The following is a 17,470-nucleotide window of genomic DNA, read 5'->3' as shown; positions in this document are numbered from 1 at the left end:
TTCCTCCTCTTCCATAATCTCGGTCAGCACTATATGAAGTAAAGCCTTTGACTAAAAACTGTTTATTCAGCTAGAGCCATGTTTCCAATACTACTGCAGCCACTATGCAGCTGTGCTGTAGTTGTCTGACTAAACTTTCTTTATTTGAAATAAAGGAGCAACTGTTCCACTGCAAAAAGTTAAACCCCATAACATGATATTAACAGGTTATCAATCAATGATTTTATTAATGATGACTGTAAGTTTCCTTCATTTTTTATTTGTTCTATCCAATTAAGCACAGGGTGGGGCAAATAAAAACGGCCTGGACGAGTGGATATGACTGAATGTGACTGTATGCATATAAACTCACACCATTATGCACACACGATGTATACACCCACCACATGATCCAACCAGTTCAGAGCATAGTGTGGGAAGTGTCAATGTGACTGGAGTAGTGCAAAGGGGACGATGGTACTCACAGTGAAGCAGTGTTTGATGTGGAAAGTTACCTGACAACAAAGTCATGGAAATAGTATGGTCAGTTGTTTGCCAAGAAGTTTAAAGGAAACAAACTGCCAGTAAAGGGTGCCATGCAACACCTAGTCTGAAAATGGCATCAGGCAGGATCTGTTTTGACCAAGTCAAGAAACAATCTGAAATGTGCCAGTACACCAGAAAATGCTTCAGAGTCCTACTAAACCAATCTGATGCCAGTGGCAAGAGACCAGAAATCACATCGATCATGTGGACGAATACTTCACCTCGGCCTGCATATGCTCCCCTACTGAGTGTTTATTGTTCATGCATTAAAAGCAGTAGATGCTCCTCAGTGCCTCCAGTTTTGTGAGTGGCTGTTCACAGAGATAACAATGAATGGCTTGGGCATGGATCTGTTCTTTATGTCCGATGAAGCCTGGTTTCACCTGAGTGGTAATGTCAGTTCACAGAATCACAAGTTCTGGGCAGCAGAGAATCCACATAACTTCTGTAAAACATCACTGAATTATCGAAAGGTTGGGGTTGGGTTGGGTGTGGTGTGGTGTGGTGTGCAGCATCTGCACTCTGCACTATTGGTCCCTTCTTTCACCATTGACTTTGGTGTGTTTCACTGCCAACATTTTGATACCATTTGTGGCAGCATTAACAGAGAAGTAAAAGAACTACAGTTACTTCCAACAGGATGGAGCAACTACCCAAACAGCTGGCTGAACCTTGGAGCACATTTACACAATCTTCACACCTGACAGAGATCTTAGCAGAGTTCAGTCTGGCTGCGGCTGTAGCTGACCACTCAAGTTGCCTGATTTGTCAGTGTGCAATTAGTTTGTGGAGGGAGCCCTTAGGTCTAAAGTGCATCATGACAACCTTCATAGTCTTCAAAAACTACAAGTTGCTGACCAGGGCCCAAAAGTGCCAAGAGATGAATGGTGGTCACTTTCAACATCTGCTATAGTCAGCTTAGTACCATATTTCCTTTCCTCTGCTGTGTTTCTTTGTATCCTGGAACTCAGTTCTTCAGGCCACTTTTATTTGCTCCACCATGTACTAAGCTGCAGAGTTTTTCCAACCAGAATATCACTGTGTGGGTCTAATGTCACAAAGTGTGAGTTACTTTGGATCAAATTCCATGAACTTCCTCTTGGGTCTATTAACAAGTGGTGTGGATAATTATAGCCTCCATGATTCCTTTGTTTGCTGGACATACATGTGTTTCCTGACTGTAATTCTGCTCTATCTCTGCTTAGATTAGCAGTTTGTTGACACAAGTCCTACATATTATACTGTATAACTCTGGGAGCCGTCACAAATCTATTTTTTCCAGTGCAGCTCTTTGTGGAGGAAAGGGGAGGGAGAATCCAATTCTTTTGTAGTTTTTGCAAGTACGTATAGCTGTGTTTGAGGTACATTAATGTTTGCAAACACATGAAAAGACTGAATAGCCTGAGTATATGTTGCATTGCACAGGTAATTCTCAGCCCTTTAAAACTCCAGTTATTTTGAACTGCTATTTCATTAACTTGTTTTCTAAATAGGAACACCCTTTATTATCTGTCTATAGCTTTATGCCTCTCACACAAGATAGACTGGTGTTGTGACATTGTTCTATAGTATGCTGACCACAACATTGACAGCAGCGATATTGACTGCAACATTGTCTGGCTATATGCCCATAATATAAACAATGGAAACATTGTTTCACTGCTGGTACATGTGGAGTAACTTCACAGTTATAAATATACCCATACTCTGGAAGCATTTGAGAGTCAAAAGTGAGGATACTCTGCAAATTTATATCACAACTTACATTGTTCTGAGTGACACATTTTGTCTTTCATATTACAGTGAATTACTCACTCCATTATGCTTTTGACTTCTGTTATGTCAATGTCTTCCCACTTTTCCCTCAGTTCCTGCACATACACCCTTTTGCAAGGGTGCTCTGCAATTAAGTCACAAAGGGGGAATTACCTGACAAAGCAATCTATGGCAGTCTACTGAATGAAGAGAGCTTTCATCCTCTGCTACAGCTTTATTCACTTTGGTGATTACATATTCCATGATCTCTTGTGTACTACAAACAGAAAACTCTTCAAAGTACAATCAATTGTGTAGCATGTTGCGCAACAAGCAGTTTGTTAGAGATGGACCACTACATCAGGTGGCTGAGTATGAAATCTGATGCAACTTTGTTAAGTGAATGATCCCAGCATTTTCCTATCAATGTAGAGGGAAATAATAGAAATCTAAATTTGATATTTTGTCTTCATGTTTCTTGAATATGAATTTAGTATTTCTACAGCTCTATCAAAAAATATATTCAATACTTACATTAAGTTATGTGAAATCTGCTTTGAATGTATATAATTTATTTTTTATAGTTGAAAGGAAAAAGCTTATAGTGTTCTTGAAAAGAGAGCCACAGTTACTTCATGGTTATGACACACAGACACAAAAGTTGACTGGTAACTCTGTAAATATTAATTTGTGAGCTATTTCCATGGACGTATTACATGCTGTGTACATAACCCAAGAATTGCGCAGCAGTACCATGAGAGGCTGCTACCACACAGGTACACTGCTTCTACATCTACATCTACATAGACACTCCACAAGCCACCATACACTCGCAAATAGAGTGAGGGAAAAATGACTGTCCATATGAGCCTCAATTTCTCGTATCTTATCTTTGTGGTACTTAAGTGCAATATATGTTGGTAGCAGTAGAATCAATCAGCACTCAGCTTCAAATGCCAGTTCTTTAATTTTTTCAATAGTGTTTCTCGAAAAGAACGTCGCCTTCCCTCCAGGGATTCCCATTTGATTTCCCAAAACATCTCCATAACACTTATGTGTTGTTTGAACCTACTGGTAACAACTCTAGTAGCCTAGCTTAGCAGTGACCTTTAGCCTCAACAACCTAAAATTGGTAAAAGTTTTTTCAGCATTTAGTAGAGAATGTGTGTCTTAGTCTTTATGCTCTGTACATTAAGCACACATGACAGAATGTATTATGTCTTGAAAGCTATAATTTTCCGAGCTCAAGCATCACCAGTAGGCCACCCAATAAATCTACATGATGTGGCAAGTCTTGTAGTTAATGGCTGAGATGGAGGCAGATGGTACTTACAAAGAAAGCTCTACACAAGTATAGAGCACATGATGCATAGGATGTTGAATTACTTTGTGTGCAGCATCATGTTTTAAAATATTCTGCACATAATGAAAAAACTTTAGCCTAATATGTTAAAAAGTTAATAGTCCATTTTTCCACAATGAATTAATTCTTTTCATGCAATAGACATAAAAAGCAGTTCATCCATTTATGCAATTCAAGTTAAGGCTGCCACATTCAAGCAAATGAACACACATTTACCATCTTGATTCCGAGGGTGATCCTCTCCTTCAGGTTCAATATCTTCTGCCTGTGTTATCCAGTCCAAATAACCTCTCAAATCCTCCTCAATTTGCTGTTTCTCTCTGAGCTTATGAAAATCACCACGAGCTTTGGCCTTTTCTCTTTCCTTGGAAAACTCTCTGTCAGGACAAAAATGACATCTTTCTTGTAATACAAAGAGCATTTCAGTTAATGATGGTTGCGACATGATTAGAAGCAATTTTCAAAATCTGTGTACGTTGTTCGCTACTATTTAACTTGTAAATTGTTTTTTGCACATGTCTTCCTTGTAGTATCTACTGCATACAGTGAAGTGTATCATCCACAGTTAGAAATCTATTTAACAAAATACAACTGGGTCACTGAAATGAAAAGTTTTTCATTAAAAGCTGTTTGTAATCCACATAGTGGAAACTGGTTCTCATAACATTTTCAAATTTATATACTCATTTTTAATGTATTATAGGCTTCAAACAATTCTTCAGATACATGTGTGTTAAACCTTGTCTGATTAAAATAGGAAAAGCCTTATCATCTGAAAACCAGACCCATAAAAACAGGACTTCAAATATTTCTATTGAAATAAAATGTTCAACACATTCTCCCTTTTTATGTGCAAATTTTTAGATAATTATTTTAAAGTATCAGAATGATTAACAATAATTTAATGCAGCTGTCTTGTTCCTAATCAAAATTATACAATTTTAAAAGGCAATAAATCAAATTCTTACATTTTTATTAAGAAACAGAGAATGGAAAAACTTATGATAAATATTTCAAAGAGTAATTATAAATCCCCAGTACATAAATTTAATAAGTTGACTTCAAACTGGAGAGGACCTAATATAAGGAACACATTATGCCCTGAAAAACCACTAACTGGTGCAGAGAATATTCATATTACACAGTTACTGACTATGAACGAGAAGTTGCGCAGAATTCCTATTTTAACCTTTCTGTCTACACTCAACAAATTATACTTTGTTCTATAACCAGGTTACCAGGGTAACACAATAAATTTATTTTTGTACAATCATGGTTGGAAACAGTTATCTTGGGGTATACTAGGTGGTCCATTGATTGTGACTGGGCCAAATATCTCACAAAACAAGCATCAAACAAAAAAACTACAAAGAACAAAACTTGTCTAGCTTGAAGGGGGAAACCAGATGGCACTATGGTTGACCCACTAGATGTCACTGCCACAGGTTAAACGGATATCAAAGCACTTTTTAAAAATAGGAACCCCCATTTTTTATTACATATTCATGGAGTACGTAAAGAAATATGAATGTTTTAGTTGGACCACCTTTTTCACTTTGTGATAGATGGCACTGTAATAGTCACAAACATATGGCTCACAATTTTAGACAAACAGTTGGTAACAGGTAGGTTTTTTATATTAAAATTCAGAATGTAAGTACGTTTCAACATTTTATTTTGGTTGTTCCAATTTGATACATGTACCTTTGTGAACTTATCATTTCTGAGAATGCATGCTGTTATAGCGTGATTACCTGTAAATACCACATTAATGCAATAAATGCTTAAAATTATGTCCATCAACCTCAATGCATTTGCCAAAACGCGTAACGACATTCCTCTCAACAGCGATTCAATACCGCTTCAACTGCATGCGAGCTATGTGCCAGACATCGATCATGTTGGAAGTACATCACCATTCTGCCATGCAGTGAAACATCTTGTAGTAACATCGGTAGAACATTACGTAGGAAATCAGCATACATTGCACCATTTAGATTGCCATCGATAAAATGGGGGCCAATTATCCTTACTCCCATAATGCCACACCATACATTAACCTGCCAACATCGCTGATGTTCCACTTGTCGCAGCCATCGTGGATTTTCCGTTGCCCAATAGTGCATATTGTGCCGGTTTACGTTACCACTGTTGGTGGATTATGCTTCATCACTAAATAGAACGCGTGCAAAAAATCTGTCATCGTCCCATAATTCCTCTTGTGCCCAGTGGCAGAACTGTATACAATGTTCAAAGTCATCGTCATGCAATTCCTGGTGCATAGAAATATGGTACGGGTGCAATCAATGTTGATGTAGGATTCTCAACACTGACTTTTTGAGGCTCCTGATTCTCACGCAATTTGTCTGCTACTGATGAGCGGATTAGCAGCGACAGCAGATAAACACCTGCTTGGGCATCATCATTTGTTGCAGGTCATGGTTGACATTTCACATGTGGCTGAACACTTCCTGTTTCCTTAAATAACGTAACTATCCGGCGAATGGTCCGGACACTTGGATGATGTGGTCCAGGATACCGAGCAGCATACATAGCACAAGCCCGTTGGGCATTTTGATCACAATAGCCATACATCAACATGATATCGACCTTTTCTGCAATTGGTAAATGGTCCATTTTAACACGGGTAATGTATTACGAAGCAAATACCGTCTGCACTGGCGGAATGTTACTTGATACCATGTACTTACATGTTTGCGACTATTAAAACGCCATCTATCACAAAGCGAAAAAAGTAGTCCAACTGAAACATTCATATTTCTTTATGTACTACACGAATATGTAATAAAAATGGGGTTCCTATTTAAAAAAAAACACAGTTGATACCCATTTGATCAATGGCAGTGACATCTAGCAGGCCAACCATAGCGCAATCTGGTTCCCCCTTCAAGCTAGACGAGTTGCGTTCTTTGCAGTTTTTTTGTTTGATGCTTATTTCGTGAGATATTTGGCCCGGTCACTCTGTATACAAAATTGTTGCACTGAGGCATTATAATTGTTGCTGGCTACTGTTGCACAACATTATAAACTGTTCATTACTGTGTAAGCTTTGTTACTATTAACCTCAACTCTGGATTCTCATGGATAATAAACTGGGGCTCCCTAAATCTGAATATGGCAGATTAAGCTATGAAGCAAAAGAAGAGTATATCAGGAACTTATTCTCTGTTGTTCATACAGAAGAGAATGATGCTACAAATTTCAGTGACTAAGATTCTATAGACAAGTGGATTCTGAGTAAGGAAGATGTTGCTACTTTAGATACTGATGATGCTATTGGTGCTTGTAGTGATATAGAAGTTAAGAGAGACACAGATGATAATAGTACCGATGAAATGACAGAACTGATGAAAACCATAGTGTGACTGTGTCTTCTGCAGGCATTCTATATGTGTAAAGATGGAATTAAATGGCTTAAGGAACCTATTGGGACAAGAAAGCTGCTGAAGCACTATATTCTGTGAGAAAGGGCTGGTCTAACATGAACAATATAACTTCTTTCTATAAAAGACACCTTCAAGAGTATATTTATAGAAGAAATATGTGATATAATAGTACATAAAACTAGCAGGAAGGTAAATCAGGTATTCACAAACTATAACATGGAATCGGAAGGAGCGCCAAAAGTGTGGAAGCCATTGACAACTGAAGAATTTGATGCATATCTTGGTATACTGATTACAGCTTGTGTAAGACTCTCTAACACTAAACACACAAAGAAAATGTGGAAACAAATGCATACCCATTGTACCATGCAAGCTTATCCCTCAACAAGTTTTGGCAGACAAGCAGATTTATAAGATCTGACAGTATGAACACTAGGGTTGAGCATTTGAAAACTGACAAAGCTGCTGCAATATCTGACACATTTGAAATGCTAAAATTCGATTTTCTGTAACAACTATATGCCTTCTGATTGCCTCACTGTTGATGAGCAGATTTTTCCTTACAAAGGAAAGACAAGACTTACTCAACACATGCCCTCAAAGAATTCCAAATACGGCTTGAATTTCGCGTAATTCTTATCCAGTAACACGAAATTTATACAGGTAACTCTGCTTTGGGCAGAGAAACTAATCAAGGGAAGAGGTTAGTAAAAGATTTGTTACCATTTCAAAGGTACAGGCAGAAATATAGTCACTGGCAATTTTTTCAAAACTCTACCATTAGCAAGGCTGTTGATGACATGGGATTTGTCCATAGCTGGTACTGTGAAAAAGAGATGATCCCTATATACCACCAGAAATGCAACCTTCCTCCTCACACCAAGAACTATCATCTATATAATCATTCAGTGAAGATTATGTTTCTCTGTGTTCATATGTTCCAAAGAAAAAGAAAGCAGTTCTGATGTTATCCACAGCACATTATAATGCAACCACTTCTGGCCCTCTTTCAAAGCCAGAAGTTATACGTTATTGTAACAAAACAAATGGGAGCATTGATAATATGGACAAGTTGTGTTCGCATTACAATGTAAAAAGGACACAGAGATGGCTACTGGCATTTTTACATTCTGGATATTGCTTGCTTAGCAACATACATTACTTACACAGAAAACAATCCTCAAGCAAAAAATGTGACTCGTAGACACAGACTGCTGCATTTTCTCTAGATCATAGAATCCTAATCACTTGAGAAAATTTTTTGTGAAATCGGGTATTGTGTGCACGATAGGACCTCTAATTCTGGTTCCTGAACAAGTGGAGTCTCAGCCAAAATGAGATGCTTCTGGATTTTGATGACTGTTTTGTATGCAATTCTCAATAAAAAAAAAAAAGTTGCAAGAAATATAAGAATCCAATAAGTGGTGAACATTGCATTACAACAAGTGTGTGGACTTCTTAATAAATAATAATTCAAAGTTTATCTATCCACTACGACGAGCAGCAAAATTGAGCAGCTATATAATATTACGTGCTTTACATCTACATCAACATCTGCATCTACATCTACATCCATACTCTGCAAGCCACCTGACGGTGTATGGCAGAGGGTACCTTGAGTACCTCTATCGGTTCTCCCTTCTATTCCAGTCTCGTATTGTTCGTGGAAAGAAGGATTGTCGGTATGCCTCTGTGTGGGCTCTAATCTCTCTGATTTTATCCTCATGGTCTCTCTCAGATATAGTAAAAAGTGATATATTTTGAACATATATATGACTATATCTGTTATATTATTACTGAGTTGTCTAAGAATTAATAAAACTATTAATATATTATGTAAAATAAAGTATTTCATTTGCAAACTTCACACTTGTTCTGATGAGAGATATGTGGTTGTCTGGGTAACCCAAATATAAATTAGAGAACGCATTATGTTCCTTTCTACTTAGTGCTCTCCTTTGAAAATATTTAAATTTTGGAGTTCTGAACAGGTCTGCCAGGTCAGTGACCATTTAAGAAGTAAAATTAAAGCAATAACCGCCCTCGGACGCAAAAAAGAAGAAGAAAAAGAAAAGAAAGAAGTCTTTTTTGTGACCGAGGGCTGTTATTGCTTCAATTTTATTAAAATTTTGCTTTTATTGTGACATTTTTAAAGATGCAAACGAGTAATAACCTGAGGCTTGTGTTCACCAGTTTCAAAACACCTAAAAAATTGGCTGTTATTGTTATTAAGCTTACCTGGTTAACCAAATATGGAAACAAGTGTTAATGCACAACTGGAAATGGCATCAACCATAATCAGACACATTCTATTCATTCAAATCTAGGGATTTCCTCTTTAATGTTCTAACTTCTAATGCTGAGTGATTTTTTGTGTGTGTGTGTGTGGGGGGGGGGGGGGGGGGAGGGGGGGGGGGGGAACTATGATATTCAGGTCCTGCTGTACTCCCTCTATAATAGAAATGATCTTTTTTCTGAATTGATTTTGTTTGCTAAATAATATGCACCTTGCTCAAATTTCAAAACATTCATGCAGTTAAATAACTTGGAAATTATTTCATCACACCACAATGGTATACCTTAAGTCATTTCATTTAATTGCTCTACCTTATATAATTTCTCTTATCTGACACTATAATAAAGTTGGAATACTAAGCCTTTTATATCTGAATGACAAAGAGGTTCCAGAAAAAAACTGATATTTTAACTCGGACTAATTGATCCCAGACAATATTCATTATTAGGAAGTACAATATGTAGTATTAGCGTACTTTCTGTCAGGTAACATATGAAACTATACAAGCTATGCATTAACAAAACTGACAAAAAGATCTCAGCAATAATGAATGGACTCAAATGGTTCAACTGTTCTGAACTCTGTTGCAGAATGTATTCTTGAGTGGTCAAAATATCTTGTTCTACCAGCGGTACTTAGCATACTGCTCTTGCACTACCATTACCAAAGGGTTATTCATAAGTGCTTCTGGGTTTTGAGAAGACAATTATATGAAAACTACAAGATGAACAGGAAAATGACTCGTATCAATGGATAGAGCATGTCTCCCAGTTTTGAGTCATAAAACACTACTGGCCATAAAAATTGCTACACCATGAAGATGACATGCTACAGACGCAAAATTTGACCGACAGGAAGAAGATGCTGTGATATGCAAACGATTAGCTTTTCAGAGCATTCACACAAGGTTGGTGCCGGTGGCAACACCTAAAACGTGCTGACATGAGGAAAGTTTCCAACCGATTTCTCATACACAAACAGCAGTTGACGGTGTTTCCTGGTGAAACGTTGTTGTGATGCCTTGTGTAAGGAGGAAAAATGTGTACCATCACATTTCTGACTTTGATAAAGGTCGTATTGTAGCCTACCATGACTGCGGTTTATCGTATTGCGACATTGCTTCTCGCGTTGGTCGAGATTCAATGACTGTTAGCAGAATATGGAATCGGTGGGTTCAGGAGGGTAATATGGAATGCCATGCTGGATCCCAATGGCCTCTTATCACTAGCAGTTGAGATGACAGGCATCTTATCCACATGGCTGTAACAGATTGTGCAGCATCGTCTTGATCCCTGAGTCAACAGATGGGGATGTTTGCAAGACAACAACCATCAGCACGAACAGTTCAACGACGTTTGCAGCAGCATGGACTATCAGCTCGGAGACCATGGCTGCGGTTACCCTTGATGCTCCATCACAAACAGGAGTGCCTGTGATGGTGTACTCAATGACGAACCTGGGTGCACGAATGGCAAAACGTCATTTTTTTGGATGAATCCAGGTTCTGTTTACAGCATCATGATGGTCGCAACCGTGTTTGGTGACATCGCAGTGAACACACATTGGAAGCATGTATTCTTCATCGCCATACTGGCATATCACCCAGCGTGATGGTATGGGGTGCCACTGGTTATACGTCTCCGTCACCTCTTGTTCGCATTGACAGCACTTTGAACAGTGGATGTTACATTTCAGATGTGTTACGACCCATGGCTATACCATTCATTCGATCCCTGCGAAACTCTACATTTCTGCAGGATAATGCACGACCGCATGTTGCAGGTCCTGTAAATTGGCCTTTCTGGATACAGAAAATGTTCGACTGCTGCCCTGGCCAGCACATTCTCCAGATATCTCACCAATTGAAAATGTCTGGTCAATGGTGGTCAAGCAACTGGCTCGTCACAATACACCAGTCACTACTCTTGATGAACTGTGGTATCGTGTTGAAGCTGCATGGGCAGCTGTACCTGTACACACCATCCAAGCTCTGTTTGACTCAATGTCCAGGCATATCAAGGCCATTATTACGGCCAGAGGTGGTACTGATTTCGCAGGATCTATGCACCCAAATTGCGTGAAAATGAGATCACATGTCAGTTCTAGTATAATATATTTGTCCAATGAATACCCGTTTATCATCTGCATATCTTCTTGGTGTAGCAATTTTAATGGACAGTAGTGTACTCACTGTGGCATAGTTGCAGAGCACACCACTATGGGACAGGCATGTCAGAACACGACGACAAAAAATCTGTTCTGTGTTCTTGCACTGAATTAGTCCACACCTGCAGACAGGCAACCCTATGAACAGATTTTCAAAGCAGACTGCTGTTGTATCTCCTCCTTGTGAGGAGACAGTGGTGTCTTCAGTGAGTTAAACACATTTATTGAAGTTTGCTGCGTCACAAACAGGGCCCATAATGAGCACCTATAATGTGAGTTAAAGGCTTTGATAGATGCTCCATACACAGATAAGCATCTATTTTCTGCATGTATTGTAGTTTTTATGCAGTCATCATCTTAAACCCTGAATGTACTATATGAATAACCCTATATATCCTCCTCCTCCACATAACTATTAATGGGAATATCCCATTTGCTTTCCACTTTCTCTGAAGTCTGCACTAAAAATGATGTTAAATTAGTTTCTCATTTATGACTCACAAAACATTAAAAAAAAAAGACCAGATAAAATTTCTATCCAGTGACAGGCATCATTATCAAATTTTGATTTTGTCTACTCTTAAACTGGTAATATCTTTCAACATTTAAGTTTATTGTTTCCCTGAAACTAACATCAAAGCTGTAATATATAATTTAATTCTCCCTTCCCTTTAATTTTTGCAACCTGTACAACTTTAGAAACATTGTTACAGCACTGAAAAAGAAGATAGGGAATCACTGAAAGACGGTCATTAAACTGTATGTTTTACTTATAAGGGGAGGCAGCAATGTTGGTATCACGGTTTTACTTCAAACTTAGTGCACCTTTAGTAAGCCATTGAAACAACATGATGTGCAAGTAGTAAGGTGCATTACTCTGGCAATTCTAAGAAAATCACAAGGGAAGTTTCACGTGTCTGTTATGTAACTGATGTACCTGTGCGTAAGTGCTGGACATTTGAGTTCATGGTGTCCAAGTGGTTAGCATTTGAACCTAATAAGATGAATGTGCATGAGGCAACAGTTCACCTCCCACTTGAATCTTTATTTTTGTAGTACGAGAGTAAATTCTGTGACATTAAAAAAATTTGCACCCACACTGTTCATTCTTGCTACATTAGCAACATCCCACCACTATGCAGGTTAACTGCCAAATGCAGCCTGCCTCTGTGTCTGCAGCTCAAATCATCAAGGAGTAATGTAAATGCACAAAACTTCTCTTGTTATTTTCTCAGTATTGCCAGGATAGTGCACTTCCTACTCGCACATTATGCTCTATTAATGGACTGCTAAAGGTGTACAAAGCTTGAAGTAAATCTGTGATCCCAACATCGTGGCCTGCCCTTATTAGTCAGTTCCAAGCAGCTTAATTAAAAAAACAACTACTACTACTACTACTACTACTACTACCAATACTAGTGGACTTTCTTGTGACATAAAGGAAATCTTTAAAATTACAATTACACTTACTATAAAAATTGATTACATGTGCACAGAATTGTATATGAAATGCTAAAGAATTCTTTTTGCAATTATTGCTCTTAAATTTTGAGCAGTATCTATATGTCTGTATTTTCAGAACACCAATAATCCTTTACAAACAGAACTCCAATTTATTAAACTGACTGCAGTAATCATTACAAACTGAATATCATGAAAAAATCTCTAACTTTATTAACTTTCAATTTTTCAATTAAGACAATCAAATGAAACTTCAATTTCATTTTTAGAGGTTGACAGAATTAAGGATGTTGAGTAAATTCAAGGATATGCATATTCTCTGTTAGAAATTAATGGATTTATACACAAAAAGAAATCTGATTTTCTCAATTTCAGAATTACATTTCATACACTTTAAAAATGGTTAAACTGTAATGCCTGTATCTTCTTGTGGTGTAGGACATTATAACTAATTCCAGTAGTGATGATCATAACTGAGGATAAAAATAAAGGAATATTCGCAGGTAAATACCAGTCCAAAACAAGATTACAAAATTTAAAAAAGTCACACTACAATGATTGAAGGTATTCATGAACAACATGGTGAAAAATGAATAAATATATTGATGAAATTGTTAGGTAATATACAGTGTTCTCACTCACTTGCTCATACAACATAATGCACTAATCACTTGCTCATGGGACAGGGTGTGAGCCATACAGGACATAAATTAGTGTAGCACATTATTGGGTCAGTAACAATGGTCAGTCTAGCTGCAGCTTTGGGAAATTTTCAACTGCAATCATAGATGAATTCTTGATTCATTTCTGGTTTCTGTATTAATGATCATGATATGATGAAAATTTTCACCTGACTTTAAGAATTACTTTCACATTCAATTAAAATGAAAGGGATGAATGAGGACACCCCAGTAAATTTTAGACTGTGAAATTTTTTGAATTCATAGGTAACAGCTGCAGTTTGGTATTTTGCAGACATTCCAGAAGTTAATTTTAACAGGTGAATTATCATTCAGGAGATGCACAGAAAAAAACTTAATAAGTCAATGAAGCCTTACTGAAAAAGACCTATTTTAGAATGACTTACACACTTACTGAACACATTTGGCATTAATACGACATGCACTTGGCCACATAATCAAGATTACTGCCACAGTTTTTGTAGTAAATTCTGAATGCTGTGGATTATACAGCAATATGTTCAAGAAGACAACATAAATCTTTACTGAACATAGCACAGACAACTAGCACATTTCTAAGACAGAGCTCATTGTATCGTAGAGAGATCAGTGACAGATTCAGTGGTATCTGTTCTAGAATATGCAATAATATTTAAGGCAAAGAGTTCCCAGTACACTTAATGTTTATCTGAAAGGCAATAATATTTAAAAAATACCAGGTGTAAGAAATGAGAAGGGACGGGTGTAACAAAAGGTCCAAAAGATGAATGTTTATATGAAAGGCAATATACAGATTTAAAAAATACTGGAAAGAAGTGTTAATATGAGAGAAAAGTAATCAAATAAATGAATTACATATGTAGAGAGATTTAGACTCTGATAGTGACATAACTGATTATTTGTATGTCTCTGGCAATACTATTGAAGGTGGTTTCACAACACTTAATATTTAACTATTTATAACAAGTAACTGGTGGCCTGCAATTTCCTGCAATGGAACAACACTTGACCAGTCTAACAATAAGTGATCTAGATAATTCCACAACATTACAGTTCACCAAAATGAAAAAATAAAAATAACTGACCAGTGAGACTGTGTATTTACACAAAACTCAGTGTTTTATACGAGTAGATACTACAACTATATTTTAGAAAATGGAAAATTATTTTTATTTGGTTCCCCATCAATGAGACGGTCATTACATGCTGAATATGAGTTCTTATTCAGGAAGAACAAAAAAAGAAAACCTTTTCAAAGGAACCATCCAGAATATACCTGAAACAATAAAGCCAACATCTCAATGACCAGGCAAAAATTTTATCCCTTGTCTTATCAACTGTAAGTCTGGTGTCTTATCACTGCACAATATAAGAGAATGCATTTATAATGGTCATGAGCACTCCGCCTCAATGGATGTAGAATTTTAGGGGCTGTGTAGTGTATAAGTGACTGAAGCCGCATGGTGAGGATGAACGATTAAGAATGATTCAATAGTGTGTAGCATTTCAACTGTAATTTGAAGAGGCTTGATTTAAAATAATCTAAAGAATATATATGAGTGCTAGTCTGAAGTCATGCTTGATATCCATAACTGAGGACTGATTTGGAAAGAGAAAGAATGATAAATGTGAAATATTAATTCATTCAGAAAGTCAATTACAAAATATACATTAATTACAGTATTCCTGAGATCCAAATGTTTCATTCTTATAACATTGAAAACTCTACATGTAACCATTTGTTTGACAATTATGCAATACAATGTTTCTGGCAGTTGTATTAATATCATAAAGTATTGCAATTTCTCATAATTTACTGTTTTAAGTTCTAAGGGATACAGCACCATCACTGCCCTTTGGTAGGTTGATGTCAAAGTGATAGTAAGAGCAAAAACAAAATTCATTAAAGAATTTCTTTCTGTGATGCTCCTCCTTTCCCTCTATCTCCTCCTCACTCCCTCCAAGTCAACCTACTTCTACCAATCCCTTATGTCCACCTCCTTCTCCTCCATCTCACTGTTAATCTCCTCCAGCCTCTTCTCTCTGTCCATCTCATTCTTCTTCCTTTCTCTATCCACTTCCACCTCCCCCTCCCTCTGTCCATATCTTCCTGGCCTATCTGTGTCCATCTCCTCCTAACCCCTCTCTCTTGACATCACCAACCGTACCCCAATAGGAGGCTGTTGGTTATTACTCGCATAGTATGAAGGTGGTTTGATAAATCTGGCTAAAAAAAAGCAAGGAAAAATGTTGTTTCCATAAACAACTCAGCTTATTTAGTGACAAAGTCTCTTTTGAGGGATATACACTTGGTCCAGTGATCCTCTAACTTTTTCACCCCACTGAAAAAATACGTTCTGTCAAACTCTGCAAAATAGTCGTTGACTGCGACTATCAATTCCTCATTTGATGAAAATGTCTTGCCAGCAAGCCAAAGTTTCAAGTGAGGGAACATGAAAAGTCACTTGGGGCTAAGCCTGGTGAACAATTTCGACGAGACCAATTCAAAGCACAATTCATGCATTTTCACCATTATCTTTGCTGATGTGTCGGATGGTGCATTATCCTGATGAAAGCACATTTCTACATGCCAACCTTCGTCATTTGTCAGCCGACACAAGTTTCAATCTGTGAGGGTATTTCTAGGGAATCTCAAACAACAGTGGCCATCACCTTACCAGCTGACAAAATAGTCTCCCTTCTTTAGTGCATTTTCAGCAGCCTTTGTCCATTGCATTGACTCTGGTATTTAGTAATGGATCAAGGTTTCATCATCAGTCACAAGTCAGTGCAAAAAATATTGTGGGTTATAATGAGACATCACCAGACATTGTGTTGAAATGTGCTGGATGCCTCTTTTGGTCAGTTGTGACCAATTGTGTCACCCACTTCCCACACGGCTTGTTCACAGTGAGTTCTTTATTCCAGATACTATGCATCAGTTCACTGAGATGCCTACAGTCTCAGAAATCTCACGAATTTTTATATGGCAATCTTGCACTAACATGTCATGGATTTTGTCAATGGTTTCCTTGATGGTGATCTCAACTGGACAGCTCAAGCCCATTTCATCTTCAGTGCTTGTCTGACAACATTTAAATTCATTAATTCAGAAGTAAATGGTCTTCAATGATCATGCACAGTCCATGTGAACTTCATCCAATTCTGTTTTCATTTGTGTGGCAGTCCAACCATTCAAACAAAAATGATTAATAACAGCATGAAGCTCGGTTTTCTCCATTTTCAATCTTAGTTGAGACATTGTATTCTGTACATAGTGGAAATTCTTTATAAAAGCATTGGAATAATCGAGCTTACCAACCTAAAAGCACAACAAAAATGTTGCACTCTTCCATGGAAATTTACCAGATTTATCAAACCACCCTCGTATTACTTTTCAGGTAATAAGTGGTTTAAGTAATATGTGTACCATGTTTGGCTGAAATTGATCCAGGAGTTTAGGAGAAGATTTTTACCCACAGCTTTGACCATGTATGCATATGTCACACATATTTCAAATATATTTATCATATTTCACACATATTTGTACATGCAGTTCACCTACATCCCTAATGAATTTCACTCTGCAGTTTTATTTTCACACAACTCAATGTTTGTGATGTTGTATCTGCCGAACTGTGTGTGGTACAATTACATAATTTTGTAGGTACATTCAGTGGGACATGTAGAAACTGTCTGTGAGTTGGTGGTAAAGAAGTAATAAATTAAAATACCATGACTGTTTTACTACATGAACAGTCAAAATGTATTAAGTGATTTTTTCCTTTTTCCTTTTTCCTTTCATGATTTTGTGGGG

At 37.3% G+C, this 17,470-nt stretch overlaps 1 protein-coding gene across 1 annotated transcript in view; it reads right to left on the bottom strand.

Moving 5' to 3' along the window:
- The window catches only part of LOC124721524 (muscle calcium channel subunit alpha-1-like), an 857,532-nt gene that overhangs the window by 421,949 nt on the left and 418,113 nt on the right, over positions 1-17,470 (bottom strand). The window contains exon 9 of the mRNA XM_047246542.1: positions 3,860-4,020. Coding sequence (XP_047102498.1) covers positions 3,860-4,020 — 161 coding nt within the window. The remainder of the gene's footprint in view (positions 1-3,859; positions 4,021-17,470) is intronic.

The sequence above is a fragment of the Schistocerca piceifrons genome, chromosome X, assembly GCF_021461385.2.
Source record: "Schistocerca piceifrons isolate TAMUIC-IGC-003096 chromosome X, iqSchPice1.1, whole genome shotgun sequence".
Lineage (NCBI taxonomy): Eukaryota > Metazoa > Arthropoda > Insecta > Orthoptera > Acrididae > Schistocerca > Schistocerca piceifrons.
Note: the sequence above shows the minus strand (reverse complement) of the source record. Positions and strands in the feature narration are given on the sequence as shown.